The 18,614-nt window shown below is 36.5% G+C and overlaps 1 protein-coding gene across 3 annotated transcripts in view; it reads left to right on the top strand.

Annotated features, from left to right (window-relative positions):
* Positions 1–18,614, top strand: part of LOC150086672 (ubiquitin carboxyl-terminal hydrolase 2-like) — a 62,116-nt gene that overhangs the window by 4,989 nt on the left and 38,513 nt on the right. Inside the window, exon 1 of one of the 3 annotated variants that reach the window (XM_090372673.1) lies at positions 12,566–12,787. The exons of 1 other annotated variant lie outside the window; for it this stretch is intronic. In XM_090372673.1, the coding sequence (XP_090228799.1) occupies positions 12,758–12,787 (30 nt within the window). In that variant the 5' untranslated portion in view covers positions 12,566–12,757. Of the gene's footprint in view, positions 1–12,565; positions 12,788–15,672; positions 16,032–18,614 lie in introns of those variants that run through there. One more of the 3 variants, XM_090372672.1, reaches the window with a different exon arrangement.

The raw sequence follows: 18,614 nt of genomic DNA, 5'->3' as shown, positions 1-18,614 counted from the left end.
GGAAGTTTAAAATCTGTGTGTATATTCAGTAAAGCTTGATGATGCGTGGGATTCATCAGAAAATTTACTGATATCCTGGTGACGCAAACCACCTCCATGCCAGTGTTCCACAGTGATGTGCCGCCTCGAGGACAGAATTGTGCTGTGAATTTTTTAATGACAGAAGGAAAATTTTTCTTCCTGTTATATAAATAGGATTTGGTTTGGTTTAAGTTTTAGTGGAGCATTAGCAACTAAGGCTATAATGCGCCAAAACCAATAGAAATAGGAAAAAACTTCCGTTTATTATTTTGTACTTATTAATTCTCTGTTGTTCTTATTTGTGCTTCACACGCTCTGTCTTACAGAAAACGTTTTTACTCGTGTTTCCTGCCGAATAGGGTTTGCCTTGTCTTTTGACTACAGGACTTGCTTTGTCTTCTCAATTTACTCGTAAAGTAAATTGTTTGATGTTGTTTCATTATCTATATTCCTTTCTGAAATGCAAAACTTCAGGGAGTATTTCTCTCTAGACGAGATGGATAGCGCACATACATCAAAGGTACTTAATCAACACTGAAAATCTATCCTTGAACACACACTTGTAGAAACATAAGACACGATAAAGATCTCATCTTATATCTTATGAAACAGCGCAATATCATAAAAATTAGGAACCCCAAATAGCCAGCTTCTTACCTCAAGAAAGGTTCATAAAGAATTATTACTCCAAATAAGCCACACATATTCAAATGACTTTACTAAATTCGGTCAAACTTTTATGCAAACGCGGTATCTTTGTCATCGTGCTTCCATTTTTGTGTATCGCTCCGCCATACCTGATTTGCATGGTACGTCTCCAAAGTAATTATCTTTTATCTATTAGTTATTGCAGTGATATCGCTGTGAAATATGACTTTTCGGATAAGCTTTTCTCTCTCTTTTGAGGGCTCCAAATTTGCGTAGTCATCATTTAGTCAGAAGTCAACAAAATCCTGAAATTAGATAGATATTTTTTCGGGTTTTGGAGATCTTAATTTTTTTTGTTCCCATCTTGAAAAAGTTTTTGGATATCTTTATATTGAGACACGAGGGAATTTGTATTACAGTCCTGTTATCATTCGATTTCTTTATCACTTCACTTCCCCTCAATGATTGTGGTAAGCGTCGGGGCGGTGTATAAATGACCATTTTTTCAAACGTAAGCTCGTGTAAGAGCTACTCTACGGGCTTAAAAATTTTTCTCTCACTCCTGTCGACTGCAACACGATGAAACAAAATAAAGATCAACAAGAACTATCCATAAAACAACTGGAACTTTTGTTTTTAACATGTAACTTTCGTAACATGTTACAAAATTCTACTTATTTTTATACACAAAATACAATTCATAACTAACTCTAAGAAGCTTTAAAATACAGAAAATGGGAGGCCCACTTTAGCTTGTAGCTCATATCGTGTCAACAAAAAAATATATTCATGTAATTTTTAATTCAGGTTTATATCTGAGCATTACGAACGGATATACAGACTATGCAAAGTTTTTATACTGCATGATAACACAACTTAATTGCATTATAAGTATACATCTTTAATTTATTCCTTTTGAATAGGCCCGATGTACCAAAAGTAGCAGTTCCGATTTTGACTGTTACAATGGTGCTAAAAAAACTGCATCACTTGCAAAATTGACCGAATTTCTATGAAATTTGGGAATATGTCATTACCCTATTGCATCATCCATCTCTAGCAAGCCCTCTTAGATGATGTCACGTGCCATACATAATTGCATCACCCTAGTGGCAGTATAAATACAGTACTGTACAGTGCATGTGCCACGAGCCCAGTATGTTGTGCTATTGCAGTGGCTAAGTTTTCAAATTAATACCACGTATGAAAAGTGTTATTGCTGCGTTGGATTCACTATAATCAGTCAACAGTGGAACGTTTATTACGAAAATTACACTACCAACATGATTTTTACCTCCAGCAAATCAACGGTTGTTTCTGGTCAAGTTTTATATATAAAATTTAAAATTAATCATAAAAATTTCCCATCACGTCTCAGTTTTAAGATATAGATAGATAACTGGATTCTGTACAAAGATATCATTACTGTTTGAAATACAATTTTTAAACTTATTAACTTTTGGTTTTGTTTATTGGTCTAAAAGTTAAGCAAGTACATCATTACTGTTCTTGCAATATAGTATATTTTGATTCTGATGCACTTTTCCAGACAAGTCAGTATTTTTATTAATTTTATTACACCATTCAATATACATCATATGATAAACTACACTATAAGAATTTACCTTCTGTTCAAATTTACCAATTGCTTTTACTGTTTTTAGGTTAATGCATTGTTAAAATGGAGAAGAAAAAGCGCAGAACTTGCGTCAATCACCCAGACAACTTCTGCTATGTCTGTGGACCTCAAAAATTCAGAGGAAGAAAATATACCATGTCACAAAAGGTGCATATTCATTGTACTTCGGCTGCAAGATCGGTGACCAATAAAAAAAAATTTCGCTCCACATATCTGTTGTACTACTTGTACAACGAACTTAAGGCTGTGGTTATATGGCAAGCACAGAGCATTACTTTTTGCCGACCCTATGGTGTGGAGCGAGTCCAAGAATCATTTCGACGACTGCTATTTTTGCATGACAAAAATAAAAGGTATTTCCAAAAAGAGCAAGCACTGCATCAAATATCCCATCAGCAATTAGGCCAGTGCCACACGGTAAAGAACTGCCAGTACCTGTGCCACCAAAATCTTGGGTATTGGAAGTAGTGATGAAGATACAGAAGAAATCGTTTTACCAGATGTCGCGGAACCATGAACTTCACATGATTAGGACTACGAGCCAGAATAAGAAAAGGTCTCACACTACACTGAACAAGAAGAATTAAGCGACTTGATCAGAGACTTGGGCTTACCCAAAGAGAAGGCTGAATTACTCGGATCCAGACCACAACAGTGGAACTTACTCACCAAAGGTACAAACATTACAAGGTATTTTGCAATGGAAAACAACATGTGTGTGTCTGCAAAGTCGTCGTTAGTCTTATGCACGAACTGAATATTGATCACAATATCTCTGAACGGCGTTTGTTCATTGATGCGTCAAAGCTAAGTTTGAAAGCAGTATTTCTTCATAATGGAAAGACTTTACCATCAATTCCTCTTATTCATGCTGTTGGCCTGAAAGAAACTTACGATAGCATGTCCCAGATTCTTGCTACTATACGTTACAATGACTGTGGTAGGAATATTTGTGGTGATCTCAAAGTGATTGGACTGCTTGTTGGGTTGCAAGGTGGTTTCACTAAATACTGTTGTTTCCTGTGTTTGTGGGATAGTCGTGCAACAGCCAAACACTACGTCGTACAACACTGGGACAAGAGAGATGAACATATTCCCGGCAAAAGCTATGTAAATTATGTTCCACTGGTTGATCCACAAAAGGTTTTTCTTCCCCCTTTACACATCTAGCTTGGACTGATTAAGAATTTCACTAAGGCACTGGATAAAGAAAGCAGTGGGTTCGCATATTTACTGAAAATGTTTCCAAATTTATCTCATGCAAAGCTGAAGGAAGAAATTTTCATAGGTCCTCAAATAAGAAAGCTCCTAAAAGATGAAGAATTTCAAAGAAACCTGAATGACGTTGAACTGGCTGCATGGGGATCTTTCAAGGCTGTGGTACACGGATTCCTCGGAAAGAGAAAAGAAGAGAACTATGAGAAACTGGTGACAAACTTGCTGAAATGTTACAAGAACATGGGGTGCCGAATGTCATTGAAAATGCATTTCCTTCATTCCCATCTGGATTTATTTCCTGAAACTTAGCAGATGTCAGTGATGAACAAGGAGAGCGCTTCCACCAGGACGTATTTGCAATGGAAAAACGATACCAAGGTCGCTGGGACTCTGCCACGATGGGAGATTATTGTTGGTCCCTTAAACGGGAAAGCAATCTGGAGTATAAAAGGAGATCATTGAGTGGGAAACATGTTTAAGTAACATATGTTGTGTGTAATAATTACAACCATGTATGCTGATATTGTATAAAAACAAGGAATTTAAAAAATGCATATATCTTTTGATGTCGACGTGACAGAAGTAAAAGATTGATATTTTCATAATCAGGACATTAATTTTGTTCAGAATAACGAACTTTAGTTCCAGAGGTATGACGAGAAAAAAAATTTTGCCGGGTTGTGTTATCAGAAACTGGCAATCTAAACAGAAAAAAAACAGAAAGCGGACGTCCACGATCTTGTGCTGCACAAGACAGATTTCTGCTCCGGTCTGTCCGAAGCAGAAGATCCTCCTCGACAGATCACAAAACAGCATGGGAGGAGGATATACGGGTAAAGGCAAGTAAGGACTGCTACAGTACGTAGACGCCTTTTCTCATCGGGATTAGTAGCACATTACCCAAGAAAAACGTCACTTTTGACGCAAAAAAAAAAAAAAAAGAAGCCCAGCGTCTAAAGTGAGCAAAAGAGTATGCTAGTTGGTCTGAGGATCAGTGAAAATGTGTTATTTTCTCTGATGAATCAAAATTCAACTTGCATGGTTCGGACGGCCAGCAGTCAATGAGATTTCCCAGGAATACATTCAGAACCCTATACAATCAATGCCACAACGATGTGCAGCAGTCATCAAAGCAAGGGGTGGGCCAACAAAATATTAGTGTGTATTTTGTTGTGTTGTTTTGATTATATAGCTGCTTGTCGTCCTAGTATGTAGACATGTATAGTATCTTATGTAGGACGGCACCTGAACGAAAGTTCATCTCCGTCTGTCGTCCTAGTATGAGCAAAGTAATGAAAAAAAATATCATTGCTTTCATACAATTGTTATGCCGACCAGGCTAGCCGGGTAGGTAAAGTGCTTACGCAGCAACCCAAAAGTCGCGGGTTCGATTCCCGCCTCGGGCTGGATATCACGATGGTGCCGAACCAACCGGTTGGTTGGATATCCCGGCCACGATACACGAAGGAAGCAAGAAAAAACTGGTTCCTTCGTGTATTGATCACATCATACGAAATAAATAAATTGTTATTATATGTAACATGCTGTTATTTTGGAGAAATTACTTATTTCATTGTATATTTATCCATAAGGCATAAAAGTAAAATTTTTCTGTAATTAATAGTTTCATGATTGTTATTACTTATGTTCAGTTTCAGTTATTTCTAAAAGATTAGCTACCAGTATAAGGAAAAACAACCTGAAAAATGAGGTGATGTAATTTTTTTGAGCACCACTGTAAATATTCACAAATTATTATTTTTTTATTTTATTTTTGCTTCATGAAAGAATACTAAAAATCATAAATAATCTAAAAAATAAAATCGTAGTTCTGTGATAAAATTTCCGGTTATCGTCAGATTTCTTTAAAATAGCAATTGGTGATCATACCACTTTTGGGCCACCTGATATAATCACTGTACAGGGGATTAAATAATTGGATTATACATCTATATCCTAATATGTAGGTTAGTGCAAATGCATAATTTTAACATAGCTTTAACATAACATCTACCAAAGCAGTTAAATTAATTAATTAAATTGGCATCGTTTTGGTTATATCTCATATTGCGACTGCCTTCACAACGAGTTGCCATGGTATTGTACTACCTCGAATAAATAACAATAGTCTTTCCACTGGTGAAGTGTTATTTATTCGAGGTAGTACAATGCCATGGCAACTCGTTGTGAAGGCAGTCACAATATGAGATATAACCAAAACGATGCCAATTTAATTAATTAATTTAACTACTTTGGTAGATAGCTATGTAAAAATGATGCATTTGCACTAACCTACATATTAGTCATTCTACTCGTAGCATGAGGCCTTCCCTTAAATACTTTATAGTCTACATCTATATCCTTTAATTATATATACTATTTTATTTAATATAAAAATTTATCTATTTTAAGGATTAGGACCTGGCCCCAATAGTCTACCCCAGACTACTGGCCCCATTCCTTTTATCAGTTACATATCGTGAGTTCTAATTTTGCTAAGATATAAATACCATTCCGAAACGTTTACAGGTTAAAAAAATAGAGCAGAGCAGTTTTCATGTTAATTATGAATAATTATTTCTAAGTGAAGAAAAGTTTAGAAACATGAAATAACCACAATTAAATATAATAAAATAAAATTTTAGCTTTACATTTAGTAGATGCAAATTGTCCATTAGGGCGCCAATGGCAGCTGTCCTTGGTTTTGTATAAAATACAAATCTTAAATACAAATACAAATCTTAAGAAGTCATGCAACGTCTAAGGAAAACAGGATTTTTAATCTGAGTAAACTTTACCAGTCCCTAGACATGTTTACGTCATTAAAACTCAAAGACAAACAACCCCTTTCTTTTTCAATTGTAGATAACACCAGATATAAAGAACATTATCTCTCTTGCAAAATGCTATCTATAAAGCCATCCGCTTTTCTGTTTACATTTTGACTCATTGTTTATCGCAGCTGTTTTTGCATCTGTTGCAAGATACTTCTGGCAACCTTCAGAACTACTACTTAGCACAGAAAATTATAAATCAGAATATTACACCTGTTTTCCGTCGCTTCGAAGTGGAGTCTGCGCAATATACATATACGGCATCAAAGAAAAAATGTAAATGGTCGTTGACCTCCGAATAGAGGAGGCGTACAAATATAGAAACATGAAATGAAATGCAGAAAAGAAATATGATATTTCTTCACTTTTTATTTTCGTCTTAGTACTAACATCATCAACGTGTATCGCAATTTCACTTGACGGGATAATTCTTAAATGAAACTTGAATATATTCTTATTGTGTTAGAGTAAATTAATGAAAAATGGAATTGGATACTTATGAGGTCCATGAAAGTTTAATTCTGATTTTATTTTAGACAGTCCAACTTCGACGAGTTAAGCTTTCCATTTCCAGGTTTACCATGTGATCTTGGAAAGGGTAACAGCATCCCTGATGCAAGCTTCATAAGCCGTAGCTATTTTTATTTTTATTTTATTTTCAAGGTTTCATCAGCACTTCATAGTAAGACAACACGTAATGTTACGCAACTGCTACTCAGAATCCCACATTTGATCTCTCTCTCTCTCTCTCTCTCTGCTAGTGGAAACAGTCCACTAGCATCAGACAGCTGGTATGCACAGTTGTAAAAGGTTTTGTGAAATTTAATTTAAGCTAAAAGAGGAGAAACATAGTGGGTTAGAGGAGAGCAGAAACCTCCCCACCCTCGTAAATCTAACAGTTCAGGAGGTGGAAATATCAATATGCCCCGGGGCAGTCTTTCAGCATATTAAGAACACTTACAACCTATCAAAATACATGATATTAACATAAGATACTCGGTGACAGCTGCTGATGCACGAATTCTCAATAATCTTAGCGATCGTCCTATCCAATTATCCTCCTATCTTCCATACTTTAAATTGATCAATGAATCGGTGATATATATATAAATATCCTTTTATCGTTATTAGCGCCGTTTTCAAATGAAGCTTAAAAGTAGTGCAGATATTCATGTATACATTCGCTTGTTCATAATCTTCTGCTAGGAGCAGTCTTTATGATAAGTGGAGTAAAACTTAATATATCCTCCAACATACCGTTTATTCGGGATATTGTATTATTAAGTTTGGTAGGCAGAGGATAATACTACGTTCAATGCTTTGTAGCCAACCATTAATGACTAATGGTCGTTGGCAGCGAAACGAGTTGTAACAGGAAATCATAATGGGCTTACGGAGTTTACAAAAGAAACATAACTGTGTCAGACACTGAGAAAGACACTGAATAGGACGGGATTTCATAGTTCTGCATCTCCTCACAAGCTCAAACTGTTAACTTAGAGCTGCAACCAACCTGTCATGGGGTAGCTTGGACACATAGTGGAGAATTATACATACACCCTCCATGCATTAGATAAACAAGCCTAAGTGTAGCGTGTATCCAAAGAATGATTCATGCAGGTTGTATTCTATCTACAGTGAAGTTCTATGGCAGTTATTTAATGATCTGGGTTTGTTTCGTGCACTTTCAAAGTTCTTGTCTACTGGTTCACGTTTGGATCGTGGCACAAAAATTTTGTCTGGGACAAGAAAATAAAATGCCACAAGTTAAAATTGCTATATGCCGTCTAAAAAAAAAAAAGAAGTAAAGTGCAGCCATTATCAACCCACTGCAGGATGGAAGCCTCCTCAACAAATCATGCTGAGGGAAATGGACCATAATCTGCCACGCTGGTCCAGTTCGGGTTGGCAGATCGACCGTATTCAGCAGTCAGGGGCTTGAACCCCGGTCTACTCAAAGAGCGTGTGCTACTGCACTCCCGCTCCTGACCACTCGGCTACGGAAGCCGTCAACCTTTCCGGATTGCCCTTTTTGGAAGCATAGTGGGTGCGCTACTTTGGAGAAATCTTGATTCGAATCCCATCAGAGATTGGAGGAATTCTTAAACGCCTCTTCAATCGGGGCTGCAATTATCCGACCTCAGGGGAGGGAGTGGAGTTCCATCCGTAAGTAATTTCAAGTTTTTCAGAAAAGAGAGCACACAAACTGGACTGTAAATATACACTTCTATAGCAATTATACATATGATAAAGATCACGTCTAGTGACAACCGAAGCGGCCTACTATGACTAAAGAAGTCAATGAATCCCCCCCCCCCCCCAAAAAAAAAAAAACGACCAAACAACCTCTACAAATCACTCCAAGCCAGAGCTCTGGTATTGTTGCGAATACAACCATAGTTCTTCTGATGCCGAGTGTTAACAATTGTAAGACTTGCACTCATTTGTTACATAAGAAAACATTATGGAAATTTCCTATAGAACAGAAACGCCTATAACTAAACAGCACTTTCCTTCTGAGAAATACAAGTCAATTACCATTTATTCATAAGGCAGAACAACTACCCTTATGTTTACAAGCTGAAGAGCAATTCATTATTCTTCTGAAAGTAGCCATTACCTTCTCTCAACGATGTTCAAGACCAAGCGTGGTCTACAGGTATCAGTAGAAAGGTTGTGTCAAGACTAAGAATCGGGATATAAAGAAAAATGCACCCTCTTCCCAAATATATAAAAGATCCCAGTCATACACTGGTGTGCAAAACTTAAGGACCAGTCAGGTTTTAACCTGTAGCTTCTCAAAGGAGTGGCCTGGATATGGGAAAAACATACCAAAGGAACCTCGTGAGGTACAGAAATGATGAAGGAATTCAACACCGACACAACAATGGAAACAAAACGGTACAGAGGGACTTTATTCAAAAACGGCAACATAGCACTGGCTGCCATGATACAGATGCATCACTGCCAAAGATGGAAAAAAGGGAAGAGGTGGTCCTCAGTAGGAGATATGGCCACCCCTAATGTCGATGTAGGCTTTGCACCGCTTGTTCATACTTAGAACAATGTTGTTGATAAGTTCTTGCGGTAACATCGTCCATTCCTCTGTCAGTGCCATCTTCAGCTGGTGAACATTTTCTGGTGGGTGTGGACGCGCAATTTGGCGTCTCTCCAGAGCGTCCCTATGTGTTCGATGGGATTTAGATTGCAGGAACGGGCAGGCCAATCCATACGAATAATGTCTTCACTTTCCAAAACATATCAACAGCTGCAATGCGATGGGGTGTGGCGTTATCATCCACAAACACGAACTAGTGGCCAATGGCACCTGGAACAGACGCACATGGAGAAGGATTACCTCAGTACAGTACCGCCTTCCAGTATCTGGAATTGTGTACGTCCATCCAAGATAACGCCTCCCCAGACGAGAACACCTCGACCGCCATATCGATCCCTTTCAGTGATGTTTGCGGGGTGATACCATGTGCCAACCTCTCATCATATTAGCTGACGTCCAGAATCGCTGCTGAGACTGAATCTACTCTCATCAGTAAAGAGTACCTTAAGTAAAGATTTTGTGGTTGTAACCTTTAGAAATAGTGTTGGTCCTTAAGTTTTGCACACCAGTGTACTACCAATTTTCACTCGAAATCAGAGAAATAAAACAAAACCATAAATATAACTTTAGGCACATTCTAGGGGCAGGGTCCTAGTCATTCTTCCGGTTTTGTATCGTGTTGCTTTTCAATTTTCCGACACAAATCTATCGTAGAATTGCCAAAGATATAATCAAGTTAATAGGCAATCATTAGTTAAGTGATATTAACACTTAACTATGAAAATCAAGTTAATAAAATTATGAAATTATAAAAATTGTGAAAATTATTAGGAATATCCCCATCTTGGTGAGAGAACGGTAGTATTACACTGTGGGGCTCCTGCAAAAAATAAAGTACCGCTGTTTGTACACAGGGAAACATCCAGACAACACATGATAGCATTGCAGTTTGAGAATTTCATTGTGCAGCAACCTTAAAAACACTTCGAAACTAAACGTGCCACAGCACATTAATTAAATTTCATTTTATGATTTGAAAATAAAAATATATATAAACTATTCTCTTTCGATGCTTTTGCATAATATAGTAAGGATATCGTAAATGTTTGTTCAGATTTGTTCTGTTTATATTTCATCGTACTTTTTTTTATGTTGAAAAGCAGGGCAGAAAAAAATTTGGTTTAAGCTTCCAGGATGTGTTTAAAAACGTAAGCAAGAAACTTGATCTTAAAATAAGAAGAACAAACTTTTTTTTAAATAAAAAAGATTCCCCAAGTTTTTTACGCAACTTGGATATGTCAGCCAAACTTTGCTCTCGGAAGCGTCTTTTCTCAGTGAGTCAAGAGAATGACTCGTAGTCGCCTGAATGGAAGTAAACAAAACAACAGAACTGAAAGTAATGCTGAATCCGCGACTCTACTGTTTCTGTTGCTGTCGGATGTTAATTTTGTAATGTCAATCTGGCTGTTTTTATCGTTTCCGTGGAAGCAATGTATGTTTGTCTTCTATTCTGGGCTGACATCACTCATTCAAACGATCTCAATCACTCGAAAAGTCACTCATTTCGACAACGTATTTTGAATTTATATAAATTTATTTTATTTGATATGTGATCTGAAAAAGGAAGTAATCAGAGCAATTCAAAAGCCTTTCTTGATATTCAATGAATTAATCTTTCATGTACTGACATTAAACATACCAGCTTAAAATTAGACTTGGACTGCTTGCGAGATTAAGTGACCTTATCTGCGATTCTTGGTGGAGAAGTTGACTTCCCAGGCAACAGACTTCCAGTTCTACAATACCACTGTTGCCTTCTTTAAGTTGGGTGTGCGTTAAGCACCAAGACAACTAAAGCTACGAGGCATCATTATATTGCGTTTGTAATTGCATGTATGCTTCGGTCGGTTTGCTGTATGAAAAATCCAAGTTTCAGGGAGAAAAAAACCATGCAACCCTTACCCGAGACCAACTAACTCAGCCACATATGAAAAAAAAAGTCACAAAATTCCATGAAAAGATTCGAACTGAGGCCTTTTTCCATCCCGTGTGGGAGCACGGCGATTATAATTACTGTACGTATTACATTCTACCAAGTATCGAATTGCTGTTCTAAAGCTAGTACCTAATTTGTTTATGCAGCATATAGTTCCCCAACTACTGATGTTGTGTACCGTTGTTCATCTGGTCGCGGTCCAGCGGCTAAACGACCAGATGAACAACGGTACACAACATCACGCAAATACAAAGCCCACACACTTTTAAATCTCTGGCATTCCCAGAGAACTGGTACACCCACAATGAAAGCAACGCGGAGAGGGGGGAAACCCCTGGTGCCGTTGGACATCAATGCACTTTTACTTTCACTTTCCCCAACTACCACAACCTAGATGGTAATTCCGTACAAAAATTGTATCCTCTTTAAGTTGCATCGTTTCGCATTACGAGCTTGAAAAACGTTGAGGTTTGAGGTCTGCATGTTGACATCCCTAATGAAAATTAATCCTAATTTACAATTTGCAAAAATACAAAAGTATGAAAAATGTTAAAATTTGTTGTTCAACGGGAAGTTTTTTTAAGATTTTTATGCAGAATCCAAAAAAATTCTAACTACATCTCCATTGTTAATCATATCTTTAAAAGAGACATTTTCTTTGGGTGTTAGCCATCGAGAAATAAACTATTCACACACTTTGTACACCATGATAAATACTTTTAATACACGAGCATTACGTTACAAACCCTGTATCGGGTCCTTGTTCACAAGGATGTGAATTCGGTAAAGGATTTGTAATGTAATGCTCGTCTATTAAAATTATTTTTCGTGATCTACAAGTGTTTATTTCTGGACACTACTGCTGTTCTGTCATCTGGTCTGACGAACTCCAATTTCATCATGAGGTTCGTGAGATCAGATGAGCTTTTTTGAATCCTAGTCCATGCTTCATAGCAGAATTATGAACTAGGGCCAGCGTGGCCTGTCTATATACCCACAGAGAGTTAAATACGGGCTACGGACGTCGACCGGCCGTTTCCGTTCCATGTTTAATAATAATATTCAACTGAGAGGCCGGAAATCCGGAGTTCAATCTTGGGAAAACACCACATGCGCTGTATGTGTATAGTGCCTGTCATTTGGCTGTTAGACTGCATGTAGGACGGTTTGGCCATTTTGTGAAATGAGAAACCCTTACTCAAGAGCGCCCCATACATTTGCTTGAACTCAGGTTATCATAACTCCCAAGTGAAAAGGCCTTTAAAGAAATCCCCCATTCGTCGAAAGGGTTTGAATTCAAACGAGAAATAAGTGGCGAAACCACCATACCGTTAGGGAGGATCATGGTTTGTGCTGATTGCTTGCCTTGTCAGGTATGAGCTTTTCCTGATATATTTTGATACTATTACGCACGAATGTATTATAATAGAAGCTGTTAACTTGCTACTGTTGTCTAGGACCGATGGTAGCGAAAATTTTTCGTGCGACCAAATACAAGTTTTTGGCGTGCCCTCTCCTTCCTTTCAGGGGCAAAATTGTTGATATTTAAAATAATCATAACAAAATGGATGCCAGTGAAAAGAAACAGATATAACAAACTCATCGGTTTATTTTTATTAGCAAAAAAAAAGAAAAACGTAGCTAATAAAATCTTTAACAATTTCTTTCAAATCCAAAGAAATAGTAACAATCTTGAGTCATCTATATACTTATAACATTTATAACATTAATACTACATAACGAATTTTCGAAAAAATTCTTTTCATCTACATTTCTTCGCATTTTTTAGGAATTTGGGTATGCTGATCCCAAATATGCCCTGCCCAGAAATGAAAGGCAATTAAATATACAATAATACTATATTAGATTTATTAACAATGTTTAACTTCTGTACAGAACAGCTTATTAATTTTTGCTTCGCTTACTTAAACGACTACCTAAAAAAAATTCCGAATTAAAAAGTAGACATCCTCCTCAGATTAATGGGAGAATTCACTTAAAGATGAACATTTGAATGTCTTTTTTCTCTTTTTTGTGTTGTCAGTGTGATCACCTAGAATCAAGAAATAAATAGTCACCCATATACCTTCATCCCACCTTCCTTGATATCTCTTTTCCATTCACAGTACTGTATGTCCTAGTGGAATCTCCCTCCATGCTCTTCATCATCTTCCAGATTTAGTTTGAAAAAAATTCAAGTGAAAGTACAAGTAATGGAGTTTGATTGACATTCTGCATCCCACCTTTCTGCAAATTTCAATAAACTTTTTAACTAGTTCTGGTAATTTTCATCCTTAATGTAACCAAGAAAGGCATTGGACACAAGGCAAGATGACCGCATTTCGCTCAGCATGTCTTCCAGCTTTTGCAAAGCAAACATCTGCTTATTATGTGGACCAATAATTGTATCAGACCATTTTGTAAAGATTAATTGTCTATATGCTTGAAGATATTTCCTTAAGGATTCCTCAGCATGTCTTCCAGCTTTTGCAAAGCAAACATCTGCTTGTTATGTGGACCAATAATTGTATCAGACCATTTTGTAAAGATTAATTGTCTATATGCTTGAAGATATTTCCTTAAGGATACGCTGCGTTAGCACATTGTTTTCCCAGTCCCAACTTGATGGAGTGGTATAAACAAGTGTTTGTTTCTTCAAACCACGGGACTGTTTACTACGTTGTATACACCAGGGCTGCAACTCAATTTTGGTAGACCATTCTCTTCTCTTGTAGTGCTGGCCCACTGCCCTGTTGTCCCAGAAGCAAAGAAAGCAAGTGAAATTAGTGAAACTACCTTACAACCCAGAAGGAACCCCAGCATCTCGAAGTTCCCACAGAAAACGGATAAAGATACTTCACCTGAATTTAACTGTCCGTTATACTGAGATGTGGGGTAGTTGTCCTTTCTTTTAGATGGTAAGAAGCAAAGGATAGTATCGGCGTTTCAACAAAGTTTTGCTTTTTTTAGACATGAACGGCGAGTCGAATCATATTACAACTTTAAAGTTGCAATACGTATTTCGTAAAACCTAACCAACTTTGCGCTTAACGTTTTAAACCTGAAAAGGCATGTATGCATTGATAGTACACTTCTTAAACTAACGAAAACAGCTTGTTCGAAGTTTAGGTAATGAGTACAAAATGACGTGCCATCTTGGGCATATTTTCACAAAAACACTCAACATATATTTTTTTTTTTTATCCAAGCAAAAAATTTAATTTTATGGCTAATGTAATTTAAGTTAATATATACAATATCTGTAGATAAATTAATATACATTTACAGTACATAAATTTATATAAAAAATACAATAAATTTTAATTTAATTTTTTATTGTATTTTCTATTTTTGTTTAATTCAACATACAAAAGTGGATTAGCTCCGCCAAGAAAAGAAGCTGGGCCGATCCTAAAGATCAGGAGAAACGGTTGCAAGAATTACACGGAGGACTGGGTAGCTCAACATGCTTGGGCTACCCAGTCTTTCGTTTCCGGGATTCTATGTGCCCACCCCTTCTTTGGATTTGACGCCTTTTCAAACTGGAGGTGAGCGGGTGTTGCGCTCCCTACTTCCCCACCTCTAAGGGATGTTTTTATCTATTCTTCTCTGACGAAAAGGGTAGATAAAACTTTTTCATACTACATGCAGTCGACTTGGCACAAAAAGAAAAAAAAGTCACATATCGAAGCATTTATTTGCAATGCTGTTAATGTGGATAAACAAAAAACAGGGGGAAATATTTAAAAAAATGATCAGCGATAAACAACTAAGGTTTTAAACTAGGCTATTCAAATATTATTTCAAATTAATAAACAATTAAATTTGTGAAATTGTTACTTCTCTGCCACCCCTTTTACTATAGCGCCAATGTCCTCTTCCATGTTATTTGTAGCACTTCATTTATAGACTTTACGGGAGGGGATTTTTTTTTTTTTTTTTTTTAACGCAAATGGTTTTTCCCGACGTCTGTGTCACTAATGACCAGAGTGCTGATCTACACTCATATACTCAGTCGTTCATTCAGAAATTACAAATACTGTATTATTAGTGCCAATACCACTGGAGCAAACAATAAAGAATATGTGTCCATAATAAACAGAAACATGCCAAAAAGAACATACTTTGCTACAATAGATACGAAGAGCGAGTTGCTATTTTTATACTATCCGACATCAGTTCAGTGAAGATAAAATTAGTCTCTGTGTACCGGTAGTTACGAAATTCTAACTTCTCCATTACAGTGTTTCATTTTGAAAAATTAAGTGAACATTAAGTGTTTTGTTTAAAACGTTATTTGATAAAGGCTCTCATCGGTGTAGTACTAGACCAATGTCTTTTGATGATAGTGCTAGCCCATTTAGGCAGCGACGGCATATACGAATATGTACGTCAGTAGGCCTAGAGTGAATATCATAGCCATGGCTTAATTAAATGAAAAGCTCACAAGTAAGATGATCGTTCAGTTTCTACGAAGACCGAAACATGAAAATATCTCTCTATAATCCAGAATTTAATGGGTTATTACTATTGATTTTTGTTTCTCTTGTAACAGTTGTTGTGATATTTCATGCATTACTAAGTCAAACCCGCCAAGCAAAGAGTATTCCCTACAAGGTAATTTTTATATAATAGTAATAAAGTTCGTTAGTAAATAATGTTTAATAAATTAATAAAGATTCATAAATTAATTCTGTTTGTCACTTAAAAACAAACAGGTCATTACAATTATAAATAAGGCTAGCAATGTTTGTTCGCTGAAATAAAATATAAAAAAAACTCGTTCAAACGTTTAAGTTTACGATTTCTGACTTTCGTTTTAGGAATGTTTATTATTCTTAAAATATTCCTAAATATTCTTAAAATTAAATATTCTTTTTACTTACCATTAATATTAGAATTGCAGACGCACCAAGCTTAGATACGATTTCTGTCATTGCTATAATATAAACAAGAAACAGCGCTACCTCTGGAAAAGCAATCGCTGCATAAATTGTTTATTTAAAAAATAAATTAAATTAATATAAATAGATCAGACGACTGACTGCTAAAATTGTTCGTTATGAGAAGGCATTTTAATAAAAAATAATTTTATTTAACGTTTAATTTTATTAAATATGTTACCTATCGATTGAGAACTGTAAAGCTAAGTACCTCATGATACAACATGGTCTCATTGTGATTTCTAATGTCGTATGGTGCATCTGATTTCTAGAAAGTAGAATAATATAACTCCACTTAAACTTTCATGATATGGAGGAGTCTATTCGGCTATTGATGCCCATAGAAACACGTGATACTCTTGGCAGGTTCAAAAATGGAATAATACTTCTCATCTCTTCCTGTGTAACATAATTATTCGCATGCCATTTTCACACGCCCAATCCAAATTTTACCATTGCTGCTATCTGTTAATGTAAATACGCGCACATAAAATCTTTTCGCAAGTAGTCAAAAATTCTGGTTATTTAATGATCTTTCCTCGTATGGTCAAAAGAATTTGGAACGGCCCCCACGTGGGCTTAAACGACCATACAAAACCATTCCTCGGGACCCGTCCCCCGGAATAGCGGACCTGGAAGTAATATAATATCGCCACTGAAGATGTGAATTTCAACTTATGGTCCACGGATCTCTTGGGGTGGGGGAATTGAAAGGCATAGCAAACAGTACTGTTTTCAGATCATCTATGACTTCTTTTGATTTTTTTAATTTTTTTTACTTCGCATAATTTGGAGCTCTCATAATGAAAAATAGAAAAAGGAATTAATTATTAGTTAAATAAAAATAATTTGATGGCTAATTGGGACCTTTAAAGAAAGAGTCCGTTGGAAATAAAAGGATAGCAAAATGAGTCCTTCATGGTATATATTTAGGGAGCCACTACTCTAAGACTTCATTGGATTAGGTCTGCGAAATATAGATTATTATTATTATTAACCATATGGTACAAGGACGCCTAAGGCTTATGCTGCACCAGCCAAAAAAAAAAAAAAAAAAATTCTGAATCACTCTGAGAGAGAGAAAACAAGAGTCAAAAGTAGAGAGGAATCAACAAGAAAGAGAAGAATGGTGATATCCAGCTCAGATGTGGAAGAACAGCGATCGAAGTCCATGTTTTGGAATAGGCAAAAATTGGGTTATATACCATGGGATCATCGATTCACAAATTCCGATAAATAAAAAAAGCAAGTGTTTTGTCCACTCACCTAAGCCCTTAGCTTATAGTTCTTTTGAAGGCATTGATATTTAAAAAAAAACTTAATTAATTTAAAAAATTACATAATGTGATTAACTACTTGAAGAACTTTGTATGCATTCATAAATTCGGCGCCTCCGTAGCCAGGTGGGAAGGAGCAGCAGTGCGCAGCACACGCTTCTTGATTAGCCCGGGGTTCGAGCCCGTCACCACCAAATACGGAGGATGCGGAAAGGTCAGGGACTGACCACCGCATATCCCGGAGCAATATGGCCTTAGTTGCTAATGCTCCTAAAAACCAAAACAACAACAGCATTCATAAAAGTTCAGTTCACACTCTTTTCATATGGATTTCAGAACATGACTGCATAAAAACGGCATAGTTGTGTACATGGCTCTCTACAAACTGGTGCTGTTTTCCCAAGAAAGTGCCCCTTTCATCAGCACTTATTAGTACATAGTTTCGTTAAACATTGCAGTTCCCGCATACTAAAGCCCTTTATATAAATTATCTTTGTTGAGTGATTTTATTCATGACAAGCCTCTCACAAACTAGACAGATCTGCAATCAAGGTCAAGTGTTTATGAAGTTAAAGGGAGAAAGGCGTTTTAAAAAGTGGCTTATCAAAGTAAATGAAGGACCTTCAGCAAATTTATAAACGCTCTTTTTAAACATGTAGCAGTTAAGTTTTAAAAACTTCTTTTCGCTTCCTCTCCAGTTGGATTCCTTCATTTGAAGTGATGTAATGTTATACTCGGGCTTATTTTTTATTATAATTTTTTTTGAGGATTTGTTCTTTTTGCAAGCTTTTCTGAGTTGTAAATAACTATTGTGTTGTGTGTGTGTGTATGTGTGTGTTGCTCCAAAAGAACCGGAATAGTTTTGGAGTAAAACACTGTCTCTCTTCATTGAATTCTGACATCTAGGTCAGAATTCATTGCATAGAGACCGCCTCTGAAAATGCAGCAGAACGCACGCGATTCATTGGAAAGAGCTCATT

Source organism: Mastigoproctus giganteus, chromosome 4, assembly GCF_048544385.1.
Source record: "Mastigoproctus giganteus isolate SK-2022 chromosome 4, ASM4854438v1, whole genome shotgun sequence".
Classification (NCBI taxonomy): Eukaryota; Metazoa; Arthropoda; class Arachnida; order Uropygi; family Thelyphonidae; genus Mastigoproctus; species Mastigoproctus giganteus.
The sequence above is the reverse complement of the archived record's forward strand: the minus strand, read 5'-3'. Positions and strand labels throughout refer to the sequence as shown.